We start from the raw sequence: 18,967 nt of genomic DNA, 5'->3' as shown, positions 1-18,967 counted from the left end.
AGGAACATAAATGTGCAGCCCTGCAGACATGGCAGGTGACAAATTGGAAGACAGTGTTGCATTCATTATTGTTCTGTAGGGCTGACATGGGTTACAACCAGATGGAGCCTGCTATGAAAAGTAATGGCACCCCAGACCATCACTCCTCGTTGTTGGGCCATATGGTCGAGCGAAAGTTAGGCTGGTACCCCACCACTGTTTGGGGCATCTCCAGACATGTCTTTGCTGGTCATCAGGGCTTAATTTGAAGCTGGACTCATAACTGAAATCAGTTCTACTCCAGTCAATAAGATTCTGGGCTGAAGATGTATCTGGAGATGCTCTAGATGTAAACGTAAACATAAACTCTGTCCACGGGTCCTGGCGGCCCCATCGGTACTGACTGGCCACGTCATCCTCAGCCCACAGGTGTCTCTGGATGCCGATATGGAGCGGCATGTGGTCAGCACACCACTCTCCCTGCCATATGTCAGTTTACGAGACCGGAGCTGCTATGCTACTTCTCAATCAAGTAGTTCCTCAGTTTGTCTCACAAGGGCTGAGTGCACCCCGCTTGCCAACAGCACTCGGCAGACAGGATGGTCACCCATCCAAGGGCTAGCCCACTCTGACAGCACTTAACTTAGGTGATCTGACGGGAACCGGTGTTACCACTGCAGCAAGGCCATTGGCGGAGATGCTCTAGACAGTTGTGCGATACCAACCTGACTGTCGGCCACCATATGGCCTGACAGCCAAGAGTAATGGTCTGGGGTGCCATTTATTTTCATAGCAGGACACCTTTCGGTTTTCATTCACACTACCTTTACAGCACAGTGGTATGTCGAGAACACTCTACGCGCTGTTTTGTTGCCCGTCATGGCAAGCCATCCTGGGCTTACATTTCAGCAAGAAAATGCCCACCCATACATGACCAGAGTTTCTACTGCTTGTCTTCATGCTTGCTAAACCCTACCTTTAACCAGCGAGGTCGTCAGATCTTTCCCAACTTGAGAATGTTTGAAACATTTTGTGCGGGCCCCTCCAACCACCTTGAGATTTTCATGATCTGACATGTTAATTGGAGAGAATTTGTCATGATATTCCTGAGGAGGACATCCAATAACTCTTTATCAATCAATACCAAGCCAAATAACTGCTTGCATAGGGCCAGAGGTGGACCAACACATTATTGACTGCTCAATTTGTGAAGCCCTTTCTCTTGAATAAATCAATCATTTTTCCTGGGGCTGTAATCATTTGTGTGTACATGTATATCACATCTACCAATTTCCATCACATTCAGATTTTTTTTTGTTAAGTGTAAATGATGTACAAATCTGAATTATTTTTGATTATCCTAACTTGGTATAAAGGATGCTCAGTTTATAATTTTAAACTGGTGCAAATGAGTATAGAAACAGTGCTACTGAGTCTCAAGCTAAAGCAATAACAGAAAAATTCGTGTGAAGATATTACATCTGTATACCAGAACCAATCAATTATCAACATACAAGAACTAGTTATTGATGCTGTAAGTTCATTACTAACCTTATCTTTGAAGTACCAAGTGACTTCTGGTGGTGGCTCACCAATAATATTTATATCAAGACTCACAGTCAACCCAACTTTCAAAGTGATATTCTGTAAATTGGTGCGATCAATACGTGGTTTCACTGAAAAATAACAATTTTTAATTTTTATTTTGTAATTTAATAATAACTATTTGAATTGTTTAATATATAAAAAGGATTTTGTAAAGATATCATTCATGTAAGACATCTGTTACACAGTGTCACTGGCTACATATTGCAAATAGAAAAAGCTTCCACAAAAAGGAATGTACTTATTTCTGTAATTAAGATGACTGACAAAGATCACTGTTTCAAGAGAGATCACCAATTACTGGCCATGATTTATGGGGGGTTTAAGGGAGATTAGTTACAATAAATTTCGACTGCACAACTACATTACAATTTCTTGGAACGAGTGACAATGGACATATAAAAATATAGAAAAACTGGCATACTTCGCTTGTTTAAACACTAACTTCTATATAATCTGCTTTTGTGAGTCCTTATTATTTCTGTGCATTATTTAAACCCTAGCTGCTGATCGGTAAGAGAGGAGCACATCTGTGGGTTGCCAGTACTGACTGAGGAACAAGTAAACATTCCTGCTCTCAAAACTCCTCTAGATCCACAGTCTACATCAATCTTTCTCTGCTTCTCCAATTCCCTTGCCAATTTGTCTTTTTTCCATATAAGCAGGAACAGAGAAAGACTATATGTCGACAATAGTATTGATTATTAGACAAAAATGTTGCAAGATTTGCTGGTCAGGGAATTTGAACTATAAATATTATTTTGTGGGATTAATATTAATAACAGTGATTGCTGATGAAGTATTCAGGAGAAACAGATGGTCAAGCGCTATAATATGGGAGATCCTGGAAAATACAGTAGTGTTGTTCACCCTATCTACAGATATGTGTACATTGTGGAAGGCACCTACATCCATTGTTACAGAAGCTAAAAATATATGTCATACATTTACTAAATATCATATTTTCTAGGTTTTCAGTTACTGTTTTTAATTACTGCAAGGAGTTTTTATTATAATACATATACTTACAGAATCTTGCTTTGGCAGTGTGTGGATTTGTTTCCTCACTGGGATCTCCTGGGCCTGCTTTATTAACTGCCCTTACTCTAAATTGATACTGGTTACCTTCCTCTAATTTTGGAACTGTCCCCTCACAAACATTTCCAGGTATCTCAGCACACTTCACAAAAGCACCTCCATACTTGTCCATCATTTCAATTACGTAACCTGTGAAAAAAGTTCATAATAACTTATAACTTACACTTTTAATGGCTATATCATACAGCTATCATTTCAACAAAGAGACCTGAGTAAGTTGATCGTAAAACATGGAAAGAAAATGTGGCTGAAAATTCAGAATGAAAATCAGTAAAGTATAAAATAAAACTGCATAAAAAGGCATATTTCTGTACAAAACGTATGAACATTGTTTCACTATTATTCAGTATTGTTTGTTTTCATAGTTTCCAAAATGTATGAATATAAGATATTAACATTATTGTTCAATGATGTTCCTTAAATCCAAAACTTCAAAGGAGATCAAAAGTACTATGTCAAAATTTGCTATAACTTCCCAGAATTAAATATGTTGCATGAACAACAATGGATATATTGTAACACTAGAAAAGCACTGTGAGTAATTATGCACTTACAAATGTGACATTGCAGCTCAAAAGTACACTAATGCCCACAGGTTGATTAATTTTCAATTAGTAATATGCCCAGAGGGGTTTTGTTTGAGAGAGTCCCAAAATTTATAAATTTGTACATGAATGTCATCAATTAGGAAAATAAAGGTGTTGCTAGGTATCTGGTGACACCATACACAACAATTTCTTCAAGAATAAAAGTGAATTTATCAGCAGCAAACTTTTCTCCACACGACATAATTACACAGCTCATTTTTGGACACATTCTCAGTTTTTATTTATTTATTTATTATTTTTTTTTTTTTGTCCAACTAAACACAAAAAGAGCAAGGATAAAATCTGGCCGCACAAGTTGTAGTTTGCACATCTTTGGAGCACCATAAGTGCAGGAAAGTGCAACTCAGCTCGAGCGCAAGAGTGCAACACTGCCACAGCAAGGCAAGGCAGCTCACTAGAGCACAAGCGACATCAAGCACTGCTAGGCTTTCCCTGAGTAGTGGTGGACATTAAGACAAATAAGAGATTACAGTAACCAGCACATGAGAACACAACTGCCTCAAAGTGCACTATCAGGCAAGGAAATGACCTGAAGCATAAGTGATGCATGGTGATGAGGGACATCATTTTTAAGGTCAAAAAGACAAAAAAGTCCATGTTGCATGAACAATGGATTGAAAAGTTACAGGCACAAAGGTATGTTAATTAATTTATACAAGAAAAATTAATGTAACTTTTAAATTATACATATGATTATAATAAACAAAATGACTGTTCATAATTTTGAATTAGGACTGGAAAATATTGTTAATTTATTGGTTAATTAATTATACTCATAAAATTAACTTCCAATACTGATATATTCCTTTGCTGTTCCACATGGTATAAACATTTGGCAAAGCACAGATGTGAAAATCAGGACAAGCAGTAGCAGCTGTAGTACACATTCAGACAAAATTTCACAGTATCTTCAAGAAATATATGTCTGGGAAGATAAAAATCTTGCAATTTGTGCAATGACTGTCCTTTTCACTGAATTTGTGGCCATTCATAGCACCCATGCGAAGAGGACTGATAACATGGTGAATGCTGTAGTAAATATGGTGTTTCTTCTGGACCTTATAGTAAAAATAACTGCTACTTCAACCCACATTAGTGCCGGATAGGATGATGCTATAAGAGTGAATCCAAGTATACTAATTTATATTTTCTTTCTTCTTGATTGCCTCATGTTTATACTTACATGAATAAAAAAGGACAAAATTAATCTGCACCAAACAGCATAACCAAAAATGTAAATATTTATTAAATTAATTTATGTACTGAAAAGTTGGGTTATGTAGTAGAGCTGTACTAATCGGCTTTTAATCACTGAGACAGTGGGGTCTGGTTTGGCATTGTTGGGTGGGAGACACTGACAGGTTATTCAGTCACCTTAATGGAAAGTGTTTCTTTCTCCGTGCACAATGGGCTCTCTGCATGTTACATGTGAGCGTTGTGTCTGAAGTGTATCTGTTGCATGTAGAAGACTGTAATGGGTGTCTGTACAGTTTGGTGCCAAGTATGCTTTGTATAATGATTAAGGAAAGAAGAGGGTGAAATCACATGCTCAAGCTGCAGGTAGTTACAATAGGCTGTTCGAGTAATTCACAACGGGACAACCATTATCTGCACAATGGGAAATTACGAAGGATATTCCACAGGTTTCACTCCTGCCTCTACAACTGCTATTGAACTGTATCAACATTCTACCACTTTATTTGAACCAAGAGGCAGAATCAACCCTTTGTACATATGATATGAAGGGTGTTTTCAAGTTCAGTACAGAAAAATTTGCAAAGAAAATAATAAATGATGTGAAAAATTGGAACTTGTTTCGCATAAATGGTCAACTCTAAAGTATACAAATTACAGTTCCAATTATTGCACTGTATTAGTATTAAACCTCATAGTAAATTCATTCAATTATGACATATTTCTCCAAAACTGAGTAAGAAATACACAAAAAGAATACTAAAAGGAAGAATGATCTGCACTATCTTCTAGTGACTTTAACTTTGGCTCAGAAATAAGGGAAATACAAAATTATAATGTTTTTGACACTTAGCCTAGCGAAATGTGATAACAGTGTTTTAAAATGCAGGTAAGGATGTTCTTCTTAAGCATTCCTTCCATATCATGTAGGAATTCTTAAATACTATTAATTGCACAAAAGTGTGTAATCAGAATAATAGCTGGAGTCCATCCAAATTCACCTTGCACACATTTAAGGAACTCAGGATATTCACAGTACCTTCACAATACATACATTCACCTATAAAATTTGTTATTAATAACCCATTCCAGTTCAGAAATAATAGCAAAGAACATAGCTACAACACGAGAAGAAATGATGATCTTCATTATTCTGGGTTAAATCTGATTTTGGCACAGAATGGGGTGAATTATGCTGCCACAAAAATCTTTGGTCATTTGCTAAATAGTATTAAAAGTCTGACAGATATCCAACAAACATCTAAAAACAAATTCAAAGAATTTGTGAATGACAACTCATTCTACTCCATAGATGAATTTTTAGATATGAGGTAGTGATTGTAAGAAAATTATATCGTGTTAAAAGAAAATTATATCGTGTTTAACTGACCCATCCATATCATTACGAAATGTCGTATTCATGATCTATGGAATAAATATTAATTTAATGTATGAACAAATGTTCATGTGTCTTTTGTTGTGTATTAATAATCCCTGCAGATGTACTGCCAGTATATGCTTAGATGAATTGGGAGCAATGAATCTTCAAAAGCCAAAATATCTGAGTATTGATGACACATGGAATTAATTTATTATTTGTTTTTATGGTAGACCAGAATTCCTTATGAGGTTCCTGATATTCGGGTGATAATTTATGTTGGATTACACATGATCTTCCAGAGAATTTTGCCATTCAATAAAGACCAGTTTTAAATACGCCTGGAAAAAATTCAGTATATGGGAGTCTTACTAGTTGGTATGAAATTGTGTAACAAAGAGTTCTTTAAATGTATAAATCTGTCTCATACATACAGATATCATGAAATATTTGCACATAGCAATTTTTATTTCTGTTCTCAATACATAATGCATTTGTATTATGATATAAATGATCATTTGATGGTGAGTGAAATAAACTAACAAATAAATTTGTGGAATAAACAAAATGTTCATACCAGTGATTGGAGCACCACCATCTCGAATTGGACGCTCCCATTTGAGTTTCACCATGTTTTCATTCCAGTCTACAATCTCCGGTAAGCCAGGTGCAGATGGAGGATCTATAAATTTAAGTTAATTCACTGTTAAATATCATATAAACCATAATTATTTTGCACTACAGGATTGTTTAAATAAAGGAGGTATCCTTTATGAATCAAAAAATAGTACACAATATTGAAAATTCATTTTGTTTTAATATATTCATAATTTAGCATATTGTCGTCACTAATGGTGTATCTCAACAGGAATTTTCTAAATAATAATGATCTTGGCATTTGCTATTTATTTCCTTTCAGATACACTATTATAATTTCAGCTTTGTAGCCACTGTCAAGTGATTCATTATTGTCCTTTCAAAATTAGTTAAATTTCATATTGTAGTACAAGTCAAGAACATCACTTTCATTATTTTGGCATAGAAAGATCATAATCTTGTTAATGCCATTTATAACATTTTTTTAAGTATGCAGTGAAAGTATCATGTAGGTTGAGACACTCAAATGATGAAAAAATGAAAACATTATCATTTGGACAATTCTACATGACTGTGACTCCTAAAAATAAGATGATCGTCAATACCATTAAAGCATTAGAGGGTAACAAAATTCATCAGAGAAGTTGATTTTCATATTGATAAATGGTGCCCACTACATTATTCTCAATACTGTTCCTTTAATAGTTACAATTTTCATCCTATACAAATATGATGTGTGTCACATTCGGGGCTGGAGTTCTGCACAAGATTCCATACCATAGTATCACTAAAATAATAATACTACCTGAAACTTTTAACTCTACAATATGTTGTGAATAACTGAGTGAAGGTAGAGGTAGCACAAGATAACTTGACCCTGTGCAGAAACACATTCTCATTGTCAGCACTAGGTAGGTCCACCCCTCTGTTCCAAAGCGGCAGTCATCTCAATTTGTTGCCACCTACTGAGCTGTGTACCTCATCTGTTACAAATGGAATATTTGCTGACACCTTCAGTACAACAGTACAACTGGTTAGTGACTCACTGCACTGTGGGAATGGATGCATGCACATGCCAGCTGCCCCACAGTCTTCCTCAAATAATTTCAAAGAAACTATTTGGTGGGGGGAGGTGGGGAAGGGGGGGGGAGATTCTCTCTCTCTCTCTCTCTCTCTCTCTCTCTCTCTCTCTCTCTCTCTCTCTCTCTCTCGCATCTCATAGTGCCATTTGTGAGCTTCATGATGAACTGCCTATCATTTCATTAATGGTCATAGTTGTTGTTGTGATATTTTTACATTAAGAAAGCTACAATGCAAAATTTGAATAGTTTGCAATGAAAAATAGGGGTCACTATGAGTTTGTGTTTGGTGCATGTTAGATCATACACTGATGCATATGAGGTGTAGCTAACATACTCAATTGCTCTTTAAACTTGAGACAAGATTTATATCTGTATTCAGTCTCAAGAAAATGGTTTGTATGTGGTGCACTCACTTCCACTTGTGAGTGCAAATGACAGAGTGGAAGTGAAATATTAATAACATCCTTCATATCTCATAAATGGTTTGAGATATCAAAAACAGATTTTGTCAAATGATAGCAGGCAAAGCAGAGAGTATTTTGCCATATAGTTAACACCTGAAACTTTCTTATCTACCACAATACATGAGTAACTACAGTATTTTCAGTGAAATAGTATAATTGTGTTAAGCGCCTTCAACAGCTGGTGAAATGAGAATTAGTAAGTAAAGAAAATACACATTCATTTTAATCTACATCTGCATCATTAAACTGCAATTCACACTTAAGTGCCTGGCAGAGGGTTCTTCAAACCACCTTCAGACTATTTATCTACAGTTCCACTCTCTAACAGCATGTGGGAAAAGTGAACATTTATATCTTTCTGTTTGAGTTCTGATTTCTCTTATTTTATTATGATGATCATTTCTCCCTATTTATGTTGACAACAATAAAATATTTTCACCCTCATAAGACAAAATTGGTGACTGAAATTTCATCAAAAGATCTCGCCACAATGATAAATGCTTTTGTTTTAATAATTGCCACCCAAACGTGCTTATCATATCCATGACACTTTCTCCCCTATTCCGTGATAATTCAAAATAAGCTGTCCTCCTTTAGACCTTTTCAATGTCCTCCATCCAATCTACCTGGCAAGGATCCCTACCACACAGCAGTACTCTAGCAGAGGATGAACAAGCTTAGTGTATGCAGTTTCATTAGTAGATCTGCTACATCTCATAAGGGTTCTGCCAGGAAAACATAGTCTTTGGTTTTTTTGTTTAATAATAGACTGTTCCAAGATTCTATTCCAATTGCAACTGCATTAGCATGTTATTGAAGTGAAATTGTGTAAACCCCTCTTTTTTGGCAAAAGAAGCTACTTTTAACATATCAACAGATGACAATAAATTGCTCCTTCTCCTGCAATATCAGTGTATGTTGAGACCCATTGTGTTTTTAATAATAAACAGATGACCATTCAGATTATTGGTCATACTGGCATAACCCATTAATACAACTGTTTGCCGACTCTTAAAAGGTCTGTTTGTGAATAACCTTCAGCAGTTGCACTGCATTTTTTCTAGCATGCAGTGGCTGCTTGCAGCGAAACCCCCACCACAACCATTGTGCCCTCCCTTACCAGGCTATCCACAAAGGTATGGTCCAGTTATTTTGTGAGCACTCTGCCTAAAATATGATGGCTGTCTAATTATGAGTAGCTACATGAAGCTGTCAGTCTTTTTTTTTTAACAGAAAGCTATCCAAGTATATCTAATGCTTTCTAAATACAATTTTCTCCAGCAAGTCAAAAGAGATTGTTGGCGTTAGATTGTACATTCATCATCTCATCAGCATTAACATTTTCAAAAGAGTAATTGTTATTGACGCTTCATAAATGCTATGCCAGTAACAGTTCATATATCCTATCAATAACAATCAACCCATTAGCTAGAATGAGAATCAAAGACAGCACTGGGCTGGCACAGTGAGATTTAAAAATGCATTCATAGTCAACTATCCATGAAATGAGCATTGCAGTTGTGCATCAGAATAAAACAAATCTATCTTATCAATTTAATTAGTCACAAATTCACAACTTCTTACCATATGGATTCTTTGCAAGAATGGCTGTATCAGTCTCAAGAGGCTCAGATTCACCTTCCTCATTCACAGCCTTAACCCTAAATTGATATTTCTTGTTGGGTTCTAATCCTGTAACCTCATGCTCAGTTTTCTCTGGATCTACAAAGCCAGCTGGAACCCAGCGACCTGTAGTTGTATCCATTTTCTCAAGAACATATCCTGTTAGTGGAAGACCACCATCATCCTTTGGCTTGCTCCATTTCAGCTTGCAGCCTTCTTTGTGGACATCACTAACTTCCAATGGGCCCTCTGGCTTCCCTGGCTTGTCTGTACACAAATTTAACAATAAAAATATGTAATACTGGCAAATGAATTACTATCTGTTAATATTTTATTTAAAGGTTTTACAGAAATAAAAATAAAGAGTTTCATTAGTAATAATAGGATTCTAATAATAAAATAATTGTAATGAGATCAACTCCTTTTTATATAGTCACACACATTTTGCATGAATATTCCATCCTTTTTTGGGAGTCAGTCTGGGATATTATTAATTGTGAACTCTGGCTAAATAAACACACACAGTAAAATGCTCAATGAACTTAATAATCTTGCTTTCAGGATCTGTATCTTGTCCAGCCTTAAAAAGTGTTCAAATGGCTCTGAGCACTATGGGACTTAACATCTGAGGTCATCAGTCCCCTAAAACCTATAACTACTTAAACTTAGCAAACCTAAGGACATCACACACATCCATGCCCGAGGCAGGATTTGAATCTGCGACCATAGCGGTCGCGCGGTTCCGGACTGAAGCGCCTAGAACCGCTTGGCGACAGTGGCCAGCTGTCCAACCTCCAGACATATAAAAACATCCTCCCAGAATAGGTATTAAAAAAAAAAAAAAGATGGAATATTCAATCGGCAAGAAAAACTTCATGAAACACATGCTGCAAGAAATTTGTTTGTACAGGGTACAAGAAGGAAATACCATACCTACAACCAGAAAGCATGTAACTACTTTATAGCTATAATGTATTTGCATGAAACAAATATTTCTTTTCACATAGAACAGATTTAAAAATAATTTGTGTATGTCACTGCATAACAAGTTGATGGGACACACCAAGAACAATAACGTCGACTGTGGCTTCATCTTTCCCAGAGTCATTTTCAGCTTTGATGGTATATGTTCCAGTGTTTTTCCTTGTTGTATCTGACAATGTCAGTTTTGTGTTATAATCTTCATTTTCAATTTTTACAGTTGGCCCATTTTCCAGAACTTTGTTAGCAAAACTCCACGTGATAACTGGAGGTGGCTCGCCCTTAACATCAACATCAAACTTCACAAACTGACCGGCTCGTACAGTAACCTTCTGCAATTTCTCACGGTTGATTAGTGGCTTCACTAAAAAAAGGAAAAGAATTTAAACATAATCTTTGCAACTCAGTCACTGAATTAGTAGTAGCTGCAGCTTTAGACAAAATGATTTATCATATAGAATTACAAATAACAGGCACAAAACTGCTGTTTACTTTACATGTAAAATCTGTTTAATAACTATGAAAAGACCTATAATATTTAAAACCATATACTTACCAACATGTACACACACATACAATGAGAGAAAAGAAATCACTGTAATAACTACTAGTACTCAAAAATATTTGATGTTCATTTTACAAAACACTGTAATTTCTGCATCTGAGGATAAAAACACATTTTTTCCTTATATTATTCTATGTTAAACAAACAAACCTGCAATGACATACTCTAGAATGATGAATGTAAATGGCATTATTACATCACATTCTTTTAAGACTGATAGTACACATGAGATTCATGCAGGTTAGATATATGAAACAATGTCTAGAAGCTCCAGGCCATTAAATAATTGACACTTACAGAACCTGGCCTTGGCAATGTGTGGTTTTGTTGAATCGCTAGGCTCTGAAGGACCTGCTTTATTGACAGCTCTTATACGGAACTGGTATTGATTACCCTCCTTCAACCCTGGAACTCGGGCTTCTGTTGCAGGTGACTATAAGTGAGAAAACACACAGAAATTAGTACCAGAATTTCTTCGTTCTCTTGATCTTTTAAAAATGACTAAAAAATACGATGACTCATTTGTTTTTGCCAAATACTTCCGAAGCAATGGTATATAACAACTCATGATTTCTTTAAACATGACAACAATGAAACTTTAAATGAAATATGATTAAAATACACACACACGTTTACATGAGCATTTCTATAACATAAAATTATAATTAACTTTTTTCCTTGACTCACAAGTTGTTGATAATGATGAATAGTGACAGAATTCTAGTGCAATTCCACAAAGATGGAAAGGTGTAGCGATTTTTGAGTGAAGAAGCAGTGTTCACATTCATTCAGAATAACCAGGAAAGCAGTCTACAGTTGCAATGTAAGCTAGTCCCATTCCAAACACAATTTCATGCTCATCTCAATGTGCCACTATACAAAGCATGGAACAGTCTTTGACTTTTACCCATACAAAATTCATGGACTATAGTGATGTGTTTACCACTTCCTGATGTGGTTCAGGTCAAAAGAAAGGAACCTATCTGCAGAGGGTATTCAACTGTTCTCTATGCGCAGCATATGTTGCCCATAGAGGAAGTTTGTGTTATGGTTGGAAGTACAGGTCAGACATCTCTGCTTGATTGGAGGTGCGAACAACATATTTTGTTGTAGTAGAGGATTAACATGAAATGCTTAGTGGACTGTTGGTCATTCCAAATTAAATGTTTTTTTTTTTTTTTTTTTTTTTTTTTTTTTTTTCCTAGAACGTTTGGCAGAAGCAGGGAAGAAAGCCATAAATTTAATAGGCATGTGACATTTTGAGTATCATAATCCAAAATAGAGGGGAGAAAGTCCCCTAGCAAACCATGAACAACAATGAACAGCACTCTCACGAACATACTGGATGTGTCCTTTCAGAATATGGTATACATATTGATGTAAACCACAAGCACTATGTACTGGTGGGTTCTCTCACCAGAGGAGGAATCCAAGCATCAAGTGGTAATGCCAATCCGGAAGCATGCTTGCAGGACTTCATCTCACCTACATTTCTGAAAAGACTTAAGCCATGGCTCTGCAGAACATTCAGAATTACTCTCAACTTATGAATTATTTATTCACAGAAGACAAGTATTGGAGAGACCTGCAGCTGGCAAAGCCAGCAAATATATATTTTATATGTGGTAGATCAGTTGTACAGCCTTTTTTCTAATTTGATAAGATGGTTGTAACTATCATAATTCATACACTATAACAAACACATTTTTGATATTTTATCTTTAATGTTGTAAGATGACTGTGGTGTTTATGAAACTTCGTGTACAACACTCTACAAACAGTTTTCCATTAGATTTTGTTTCTTACTGTTCCATACCCTACTGTACTTTGCACAATCATACTTTTGACTGATGTACATCTTTCATTACTGATATAGCATAGATATAGGAATATGTAATAGCCACTGATAATCAGTGCCAGAAGGAAATTGGTCACTGTTAAAACATGCAAAATATGTGGGCATGGACTTACAGAAATTTTACATGAATAAAATGATGCAAGCACTTGCAGTTATGAGAATCCAGAGATGCCTACATAAAAAATGAAGAAAAGCAGTACAGTCAGAAGCCTCACAAATGCAAATTAAATACAGTAATAGTTATGGGTGCCAATGATATTTATGGGAATGACTTATCTAGTGTTGTTAAAAATTTGAAGGCTGTAATGGACTGTACTGAGAGTAAAACAAAGCTTGTTTTTGGAATACAATGCAGACATAACCCCATAGCTGCCTTATGAGTGGATACGGAAATTAACACCAATAGACAGTTCAAGATGATCTGCAAAGTGTAAAAAAACACTCAGTTTTTTCCTGATAATTATCTGCAGAGAGAAAGTTACACAAGACATGGATTGCAAATAAACAAAAATGGCAAGAGACTTCTCAGTTATAAAATTCTGAAAGTGCTGAATGCAGCCACCTTAAAAGGAAATATTGTCTCCATAACATTGTTATCATGACAGTGCAATCAATAACAAGACCAACATCATCATCCTAACCACAAATAGGAGTGCAGCAATCAGCAGCAACTGCAGCATCACTATCATCACAAATTACACTAAAAGTGCAAATATCAACAGCAGAACCACCAAAATTGGCTGCGCCAGCTGAGCCATCTCCACCACTGGTAGGAGCAGTACCACTATCACCACCATTTCAGCTGTTGTGGTGACCATTTATAGTCCACAGATGGCCATCGGAACAGACTACGACATAATCTATTGCAGCATGACATAATGATGACATATGCTTACTAATGACAAGCTGTATGGGTATTAATGTTGACACAATAGCAGCCATGACAGTAAGTTTTTCCCGATAAAGACAATGAAGGATTTTATAGAAAGCTCAAAGCTTTACTCAATTCTGATGCAGTAAGAAAATGGAGAATGTTTTATCGAATATTTAAGGTAGTTAAATTCACAGCAAAAAGGCCTGCATTTCTTTTCAAAGCTGAGATTATGCAAGTGAGAAGTAACTAATGGAAATAACACCAATGGCAAGTGAGCCACAGTCGATGAAACAAAATCTGTTTGGTTCTCATGCCATTACAAAGTACAGCACTAAAGGTTGTTAGACCATTACCGTGTCCACAAGTAATGGTCAAACTACTTGAGAAAGTTCTTGTGAGAATTACAATTTGCAAGTAGTAGAAGATTTTAGTGGTAAGTGAAAAGTGTAAATATGGGAATCACAAAAGTCTATTAAATTACTTACAGTTGTGGTTAGAATTTCATCCCATGAGCTGCTGAATTTTTCTTTCTTCTCTATGACATATCCAGTAATAGGAGCACCACCATCTCTCTTTGGTGCTTTCCACTTAAGGTCAACACGATCAACATCCCAGTCAACAATTTCTGGAGTTCCTGGTTTTGAAGGGATATCTGGAAAAGAAGTAGATTGTAGTTATCAAGTTCTACATCAAATGCATGTATTTAGAAACATATGAATTAAGAAACAGTACATACCAAATGGGTTTTTGGCTAAAGTTGCACGTTCTGTCTCAAGAGGTTCACTTTCACCCTCTTCATTCACAGCACGGGCTCGGAACTGGTATTCGTGTCCTTCTTGCAGGCCCTTCACATCCATCTCTGGCTCCAATGTTCTTCCCACAGGCACCCACCTCCCAGTCTCTTTGTCAAGTTTTTCAACAACATACCCAGTAATTGGTTTTCCACCATCATCCTCTGGTTTCTCCCATTTCAGTTTGCAACTATTCTTTGTAACATCAGAGACTTTCAAGGGTCCTTTTGGTTTAGATGGTGCAGCTACAAACAAATTTAAAAAGAGTATGTCATTTCCTTCCTAAATGCACTCTCTGGACAAGTATATGTTTAGAATAAAACTTCCTCAAGCACACATATTAAACTATTTAACAAACAGAACATTATTAACTGCTATTCAAAGAATGTTTCTTTTTAAATATATGTACTAAACCAAACAGGTCTTCCTTAACTCTTAGTTTCAATTGATTCATTAGATTCTGGCCAAGATATTAGTGCAGTCAACAGCAGCATAAATTGCCCGAGTTCATATCTGAGGCATACATCATGTATGGAAACACTGACCCAAATAATATACTAGTAGGCACTGGCTCGGTGGCTTACAGGTAAACGTCAGACTACAAATCTAAAGACTTGGGATTTAAACTCCAGGCACTCCTCCAATATTTTCTGCAGCATGTGATGTTTTTCATTTACTGCAGTGGTCTGTGTAACACCAAATAGCACATCAGTGAAATTCCAATTTCACTGCACACGCGGATGTTGGTTATCAGGTCAAAGCAAGGTGACACACCATATTCAAAATATGATCAGATTTAGTCAGGTATTGTGATGTTCAAAGAATCCTACAGGTTAATTACTTTTTTATATTTTCGTTACAGCTGCATACACACATGTATTATTATATCAGAATTATCACTGTTGAGTACAAATGTTATGATCACCTGCTTAATAGTGTGTTGGTCCACCTTTGAAACACAGTACAGTAAATATTCTACATGACATGAATTTGACAAGTTCTTGGTAGTACTGGAAGTGTGTGACACCAGATTTCCTCACAGAAGTCAAACTGTTCCCATCAAGTATGGGCTGATGGTCTGTGGGCACAGAACTGGTACCCAATAGTGTCTCAGACATGTTTCACTGGTTTCAGATCAGGTGTCTTTGGGGCCAACACATCAACATACATTATCTATCATTTTCTTGGAACAACTATAGCACAACTCTGGTTTTGTGACGTGGACTGTCACCCAACTAGAAGATGCCGTTGCCATATAGGAATACATCGTGCGTGGATGGATGCAGGTGGTCTGTAATAATCTTGAAGTAGACCACAGCTATCGTGCTTCCTTCAGTTACTACAAAAGGTCCCATGAGAGCCCAGGTAAATGTCCCCCACAGCATTATAATGCGTCCAACAGCCTACACCAAAGCAACCATTCATCAGGATGATGATGTATCCAGGAATAACAGCCACCCTGATCCAACAAAAAATGTGATTCATCTGACAAGGTGACAAGTTTCCAGTAACTCACATTCCAATCTCAATTATCCCATGCCCACTGTAATTGTAATTGATGATTCTGTCAATCCTGAGGGACATCTACTGTGGAGCCCCACGTTCAACAACATGCACAGAACAGTGTGTTCAAAAATACTTGTGCTTGCACCAGCATTGTACTCTGCCATACCACAGCCAATGCCACTACACAGAACAGATTAGATCCTGTGATGAGGCATGCATGTCCAACACCTTGTCACCTATTCATGATTTCACCATCCTTCAATCACTTTCCATAGATGCTCATGACAGCGTCACACAAACAATCAGCTTTACCACGCTCATCCCCAGGTACCATATTAATCTGCTCTTTGTCAAAGTCACCAATGTCAGTGACTTATCCATTTGTGACACATATTGTCAACAGAATGATTCTCCATCTGTCTCTCTTCCATTTATATACTTTTGTTAACATGCCACACGGTTTTATGTATTTCCTGCATAACATAGCTGACAACACTTTTAATTTACTTTTAGTACATTTTCAAAATAAGACACAATAAATCTTACATTTCCAACTAAAAATAATCACATTTTCTTTGAAAATTTAACAGAAAAGGTTTTGAGGAATTGCACAGATTTTCTTGAAAGGGTAAGATGTATGTGAACGAAAATATGTTTTTAGACACTTCCTACACTCCTGGAAATGGAAAAAAGAACACATTGACACCGGTGTGTCAGACCCACCATACTTGCTCCGGACACTGCGAGAGGGCTGTACAAGCAATGATCACACGCACGGCACAGCGGACACACCACGAACCGCGGTGTTGGCCGTCGAATGGCGCTAGCTGCGCAGCATTTGTGCACCGCTGCCGTCAGTGTCAGCCAGTTTGCCGTGGCATACGGAGCTCCATCGCAGTCTTTAACACTGGTAGCATGCCGCGACAGCGTGGACGTGCACCGTATGTGCAGTTGACGGACTTTGAGCGAGGGCGTATAGTGGGCATGCGGGAGGCCGGGTGGACGTACCGCCGAATTGCTCAACACGTGGGGCGTGAGGTCTCCACAGTACATCGATGTTGTCGCCAGTGGTCGGCGGAAGGTGCACGTGCCCGTCGACCTGGGACCGGACCGCAGCGACGCACGGATGCACGCCAAGACCGTAGGATCCTACGCAGTGCCGTAGGGGACCGTACCGCCACTTCCCAGCAAATTAGGGACACTGTTGCTCCTGGGGTATCGGCGAGGACCATTCGCAACCGTCTCCATGAAGCTGGGCTACGGTCCCGCACACCGTTAGGCCGTCTTCCGCTCACGCCCCAACATCGTGCAGCCCGCCTCCAGTGGCGTCGCGACAGGCGTGAATGGAGGGGCGAATGGAGACGTGTCGTCTTCAGCGATGAGAGTCGCTTCTGCCCTGGTGCCAATGATGGTCGTATGCGTGTTTGGCGCCGTGCAGGTGAGCGCCACAATCAGGACTGCATACGACCGAGGCACACAGGGCCAACACCCGGCATCATGGTGTGGGGAGCGATCTCCTACACTGGCCGTACACCACTGGTGATCATCGAGGAGACACTGAATAGTGCACGGTACATCCAAACCGTCATCGAACCCATCGTTCTACCATTCCTAGACCGGCAAGGGAACTTGCTGTTCCAACAAGACAATGCACGTCCGCATGTATCCCGTGCCACCCAACGTGCTCTAGAAGGTGTAAGTCAACTACCCTGGCCAGCAAGATCTCCGGATCCGTCCCCCATTGAGCATGTTTGGGACTGGATGAAGCGTCGTCTCACGCGGTCTGCACGTCCAGCACGAACGCTGGTCCAACTGAGGCGCCAGGTGGAAATGGCATGGCAAGCCGTTCCACAGGACTACATCCAGCATCTCTACGATCGTCTCCATGGGAGAATAGCAGCCTGCATTGCTGCGAAAGGTGGATATACACTGTACTGTACTAGTGCAGACATTGTGCATGCTCTGTTGCCTGTGTCTATGTGCCTGTGGTTCTGTCAGTGTGATCATGTGATGTATCTGACTCCAGGAATGTGTCAATAAAGTTTCCCCTTCCTGGGACAATAAATTCACGGTGTTCTTATTTCAATTTCCAGGAGTGTATTTTGAAAGTTACTTTTTTTCACAAAAAGAAAGAAGTGCAAGTAAAGTATTGTTAATCAAACAAGTCATTGGTTCAGTGATGTTTCATGTTAAACTGCATCCACACTACCTGCATTGCTTGGGCCATGGCCAGTATTTGGCATAGTTAAATGGGGAAAACAGCACTGCACTTGTGGAAACCACGAACTTGGTTCCAAGAGAATTCTTAATAGAATGGAAGAAATCTAATCTGCTTAACAGCAAGTCAACATCAACATATTTATCCTTATTTGCAGCAGAAAGTTTTTCTTCCCTTCAGTTCCGTTTAACTGCCTGAATAATTTGATAAATGAAATCATGAATCCTAGCAGACATTAACAATCATAATGTAAACAAAATCACAAACAATATTATATGTACAGTGATACTGAGTACAGTTTTAAACTAAATTTCATCAAGTGACATACTGTAGGGATAAAAAATTGAGAGGAATAAAATATGTTTTGTTGTTGTTGAAATACACATAAAACATAAAGAATTAAGATTCATTAAGAGCACACAGTAGCTATGATGTACATGGTCATAAAGACACAGAAGAAATTTTATATCTTTCCTGAATTAATCACTGAAAATATTAGATTCTACCTCATGCAGTGAATTATATTACTTTTTAAAATGCAACAGT

General features: G+C 37.8%; 1 protein-coding gene across 20 annotated transcripts in view; it reads right to left on the bottom strand.

Moving 5' to 3' along the window:
- Positions 1-18,967, bottom strand: part of LOC124721411 (twitchin) — a 377,390-nt gene that overhangs the window by 202,486 nt on the left and 155,937 nt on the right. For all 20 annotated transcript variants that reach the window (XM_047246370.1, XM_047246371.1, XM_047246372.1 and 17 more), the window contains 8 exons: positions 14,643-14,942; positions 14,392-14,558; positions 11,472-11,607; positions 10,692-10,973; positions 9,590-9,895; positions 6,440-6,544; positions 2,614-2,811; positions 1,531-1,655 (listed from right to left, as the gene is read on the bottom strand). In XM_047246370.1, the coding sequence (XP_047102326.1) occupies positions 1,531-1,655; positions 2,614-2,811; positions 6,440-6,544; positions 9,590-9,895; positions 10,692-10,973; positions 11,472-11,607; positions 14,392-14,558; positions 14,643-14,942 (1,619 nt within the window). The remainder of the gene's footprint in view (positions 1-1,530; positions 1,656-2,613; positions 2,812-6,439; positions 6,545-9,589; positions 9,896-10,691; positions 10,974-11,471; positions 11,608-14,391; positions 14,559-14,642; positions 14,943-18,967) is intronic.

This window comes from Schistocerca piceifrons, chromosome X (genome assembly GCF_021461385.2).
Source record: "Schistocerca piceifrons isolate TAMUIC-IGC-003096 chromosome X, iqSchPice1.1, whole genome shotgun sequence".
Classification (NCBI taxonomy): domain Eukaryota; kingdom Metazoa; phylum Arthropoda; class Insecta; order Orthoptera; family Acrididae; genus Schistocerca; species Schistocerca piceifrons.
Note: the sequence above shows the minus strand (reverse complement) of the source record. Positions and strands in the feature narration are given on the sequence as shown.